The sequence below is a fragment of the Salminus brasiliensis genome, chromosome 18 (genome assembly GCF_030463535.1).
Source record: "Salminus brasiliensis chromosome 18, fSalBra1.hap2, whole genome shotgun sequence".
NCBI classification, from domain to species: domain Eukaryota; kingdom Metazoa; phylum Chordata; class Actinopteri; order Characiformes; family Bryconidae; genus Salminus; species Salminus brasiliensis.
The window spans coordinates 24814014-24818668 of NC_132895.1; the positions used below are offsets into that span (position 1 = coordinate 24814014).

At 45.2% G+C, this 4655-nt stretch overlaps 1 protein-coding gene across 1 annotated transcript; it reads left to right on the forward strand.

Moving 5' to 3' along the window:
* The first annotated feature begins 206 nt into the window (after positions 1 to 206).
* Positions 207 to 3686, forward strand: sowahaa (sosondowah ankyrin repeat domain family member Aa). The gene is made up of 2 exons (XM_072662163.1): positions 207 to 1157; positions 2940 to 3686. Exons 1-2 carry the CDS (start codon positions 266 to 268, stop codon positions 3509 to 3511), a joined length of 1464 nt encoding a protein of 487 aa, XP_072518264.1. The 5' UTR covers positions 207 to 265; the 3' UTR covers positions 3512 to 3686.
* Positions 3687 to 4655: the final 969 nt, after the last annotated feature.

Here is a 4655-nt window from a genome sequence, read left to right on the forward strand (position 1 = left end):
ACTGCAGTCAGGTGGGTATGGTTATTAGTTATGACATGGTTCATTGACTTTAATGGCTTTAATTTAGGTTGAATATGAGAGAGATTTGGAGTCTCAGGTCATGCATTTCTCCGCCTGCATATTTTATTCAAATCACGTCTACGTGTACACTTCACCCGGAACTCGCTGCTGCAGGTGACAGCCTCAGGTGCTGTCGAAAACAGGGAGGAACACCGAGGGAGAAGGTGTCACACCTTCATGTCTTTTTTAGCCATTCGAGGGTAAAATGGAGATCTCTCAAGAAGCGATACTGACAGCGCTGGTCGAGGAGGGAGGAAAGGTGAGGAACTCGGATCTCCTGTCCAAGTTTAAAGCTGCGTTAAACTGCAGCGATCCAGGCGAGAAGAAGCAGAACCGAGACCTCTTCAAGACGTTCGTGAATAACGTCGCCGTGGTCAAAGAAATCGAAGAGGCCAAATACATCGTCCTGAAGAAGAAATATCACCATTTACTGCCACACAATGGAGACTCAGAAGGTGCTCAGAAGGAAAGTGAGGAAGACCCACTGGATAAAATGGGACTACACCCAAACGCAGAAGAAAACAAGGAGGACAGTCTTGCTGAAGGGGAAGAAGCTAAGGCTCCTTGTTTAAACAAGCCAGAAGAGCAAGTTCAGCCAGATATGGAGAACGGCTCTTCCAACAACAGCCAGGAAAGTTTTCAAATAGAGCTGGCCTTCCAGAGGATCAAGACTGTGGACGTCAAAGGCAAGAAGTCTTTACACTTTGTGGTGCCGCTCAAGCCAAGCCCAGATGTCCATCACCAGCAGAGGCCTGTGGGTGCCACAGTTGCACCTATGGGATCTAACAAGGACCCCGCCAGCACCCACAAGCCGTTCGCACTGCCGTTAAGAATGCCTCCCGTGGTCATCACCCCTTGTCCTGAAGAGAAAGCCCCCAAGGAGAAATTGGTACCATCAAGGTCAACGCTGGAGCCTCCCAGTTCACCCAGATATAAGAGGAGGTCGTCTACAGACAGCATGGCAGGCGCCAGTTCACCACAGACCAGGAGACACTGCAAAAGCATCAGACCGGTCGACGAGCCCAAATATGCAGAAGTGTTCCCACTAGAAGCCACAGAGCATGAGTGGCTGGTGTCAGCAGCGGTGGGCCACTGGGGTCTGTACCAAAAGGGGGCCCTGACCTCCTCTCTTATGTGTGATTTCCATGTCTGTGATCATTATCATTAGGGTAATTTAAGCATTGTGGAGGCAAGCAGGGTACGAATGGTAAAAATAAATATATAAATAAATGTAAAATGTATTATATAATATATATAGTATTAATATATATAGTATTAATATATATATATATATATATATATATATATATATATATATATATATTTGTATTGGTTAATCTAAGAATAGTCATCAACGTTAGAAGTTGACACATCAAACAGCCATAACATTAACACCACTGACACATAAAGTGAAAAACAGTCCGTTCTTGAAGGTGCAGTGTTAAAGGCAGGGGAAAATGGGCAAGCATAAGAACCTGAACCATTGTTGTGGTCACTACCTACCAAAAGCGGCCCAACAAAGGACAAGCAGTGAACCAGTGACAGGGTCATGGGCACCTAAGAGCCTCATAGATGTGATCCATAAAGGCCCCACCTCACAGCTTACAGGACTTAAAGGATCTGGCGTACCAACGCCTTGGTGCTAGATACCACACAGGACGCCTTCAGAGGTCGTGTGGAGTCCATGCCTGGAATAGTCAGATCTGTTGTTGGGTTTGGCTGACCTACTCAATATTAGACAGGTGGTGCTAACGCTATGGCTGACCGGTGTATACTGTATGTGCTTCACTATATAGTGAGTTGATAAAAATAGGACAGCATAATCACATATTGAGTGATAATGGCACATTTGTCAGAACAATCAAATGAATAGACTACTGCCACTATGACCCGAGGATCCCTGGTTCAATTCATCTGCCATCAGCAGTTGGAGCCTGAGGAAGCACAATTGGCATTGCTCTCTCCGGATTGGTAGATGGTTCAGAGCTGGGTACCCAGCGTTGTTCTGCAAATGCATTGTTTGCCCAAAGATATTGCATGTGTTGGCTGGTTTTGCATGTGTCGGAGGAGGCATGTGTCAGTCCTCTCCCTCCAAGTGTCTGGAGCAGTACATGTTATAGAGGAAGAGTACTAAGGAATGGGTTGAGCAACAGCACAGTTTTCACAAAGATTCTAACCTTCACCAATGTTTTCTTATTTGGGATTTGTTAAATATTCAAGGACATTGGGAGCCATCATTATAAGAGCATTATAAGAAAAAAGGAAATTCTTAGCAAGACTTGGTGAATGAGGCCCAATGAAACATAAGAATAGGATCATTTTTACAAGATGATAATAATAATGACAAGATTCTAATAATGATAATATTTATATTAAATAGGTTATAAAATAGGTTATATTAAATATACAACAGTTAACCACAGCACAAAGCAATTTCTTAGGCCATGCAGAGGTCACTGGTCAACGGTTTTCTCACAGGATGAGTTCTTGTTTTTCTGTTTGGCCTTATTTATCCTAGCTGCTGTGCATTCCAAGAGGGCAGTGTCTCAGAAGTAGGCGAGCCCATATTTTTCATTCTTGCACACATAATAATATGACTGGAATGGGTGCACCCATTACAGTTGGAATAGGGTGTTGCTTAAGGGCCCCTAAATGTTCTTCAATTGAAACTGCGTTTGATTGTGTACCATCTGATGAATGAGCATAAGTCTCATTATTTGACGATTAATAAACATTATAGTCCGTTATATGATTCTATGATTCTATATTCTGTCCATTTGAAGCATCCTAAAAAACGACGGAGGAGCTCGCTGGATAGTTCCGACAAAGAGACTCTGTCATTTTTGATTAATGAATGTTTTGATGATCAACTCTTACAGGTCTGGTGTATGGCCACCTGCTCAGTGACACTCAGCTGGCAGAGAAGAGGGACTTCATATCCGGCTTCACGGCTCTCCACTGGGCGGCCAAGTGCGGCAACACCGACATGGTGTGTAAACTCATCGAGCTGTCCAGGCAGAAGGGCAAGGGCGTGGACGTGAACGCCAAATCCTATGCTGGTTACACGCCGCTCCACATTGCTGCCATCCATGACCGGGAGTACGTCATGGAGCTTCTGGTGCAGCGCTACGGAGTTGACCGCAACGTCCGGGACAACTGTGGGAAGAAGGCGCACCACTACCTGCGCAAAGGCGTGTCCGCAGAGCTCCGGGGGCTGCTCGGAGCGCCAAAAGCCAAAGTCCAAGATCCAGAGCCGCAGAAGAGCAGCGAGGAGCCGGAGGCCCACAGACACTCTCACACCATCAGCAGACTCTTCCAGCCTCACACAGTTGGCCACAAGAAGAAGACCAAGGCCAGGGTGTCCTTCCTGTCCGTGGCTGAGGAACCCAGGGGCGAGAAGGACGAGCACGCCTCACCCATGCACAGGGTTCTGTCTGATGTGTTTTCCTGAAGACTTCATATGCAGAACTTTGGGTTCTTCAGGTTCGGTCCTGGAGGACTGAGGACCAGGAAAGCTTGGGGATTACCCAGCTCAAACTGATACTTGTCATTTAACAGAGGAGTTGACCTGGAGTGTGGAAAAGCACAGATTTCACTGAACTATGTTGGACACTGACCCCCCAGGACCGGGCTTGTAGAACCCATACTATTATTAATTAGTATTATTAATATTATTATTGATAATTGTTCAGTATGTTATCTGATTACAGATACAAATTTATAAGTGATACACTATATGTCCAAAAGTCTTTAGACACCTGGTCATTCTGTAATCAAGAGTGGTAACAGGGAGTTTGCACCCCATTTGCTGCAGTAACAGTAACAGAAAGACTTTACAGTGCATTGTGGAACATGGCTGTCAAGATTTGGTTGCATTCAGCTTGCACAAGAGCATTAGTGAGGCCAGGTACTGATGCTGGATTATTAGATCTGGATCACAAACTCTATTCCAACTCATCCCGAAGGTACTAGATAGAGCTCCATTACTCCAGAGAACACACATTCACTGCTCCACAGCTCAGTGCTGGTAGGCTTTATAACCCTCTGGCTGATCTGACAATCATGAGATTTGCATCAGCATTCTGTCCACCTGTAAACAGTGTACACTGTATGGTCAAAAGTATTGGGACACCTGCATTTTCTTTGTTTCTTCTTAAATCAAGAGTACTAAAAAGAGTTCACCCTGCTTTTATTGGAGTAACTGTCTCTACGGTCCTGGGAAGGCGTTCTGCTAGATTTTGGAGAACTGCTGTAAGGGTTTGATGATATGATGGAGCATCAGTGTTGAATATTCACCGCCTCCATCCTCATTCTCTACTCCCCAACTCATCCTTAAAGAATTGGATGGGCCGCCATCATTCCAGACAACACAGTTCCGCTGCTCTACAGTTCAGTGCTGGGTGGCTTTATACCCCTCTAGCCCAAACCATGGTGCCAATAGGTCCATGTTTGCCTGCTTCTATTCTATTGCCAATACATCTATACAGCGACTAGACAAGCTGTATGTGTACATTTGCACATCTGTGTCAGCAATGGGTGCAACGTAAAGTAGCTGAATGCATTCAGCATTAGAAGGGGTGTCCTCAAACATTTGT

Bases quoted from the DNA above. Each gene is read 5' to 3' on its own strand.
- sowahaa (XM_072662163.1), top strand. From the start codon at position 266: ATGGAGATCTCTCAAGAAGCGATACTGACAGCGCTGGTCGAGGAGGGA. The intron at 1,158-2,939 runs GTCTGTACCAAA...CAACTCTTACAG, and splicing joins AGCAGCGGTGGGCCACTGGG to GTCTGGTGTATGGCCACCTG.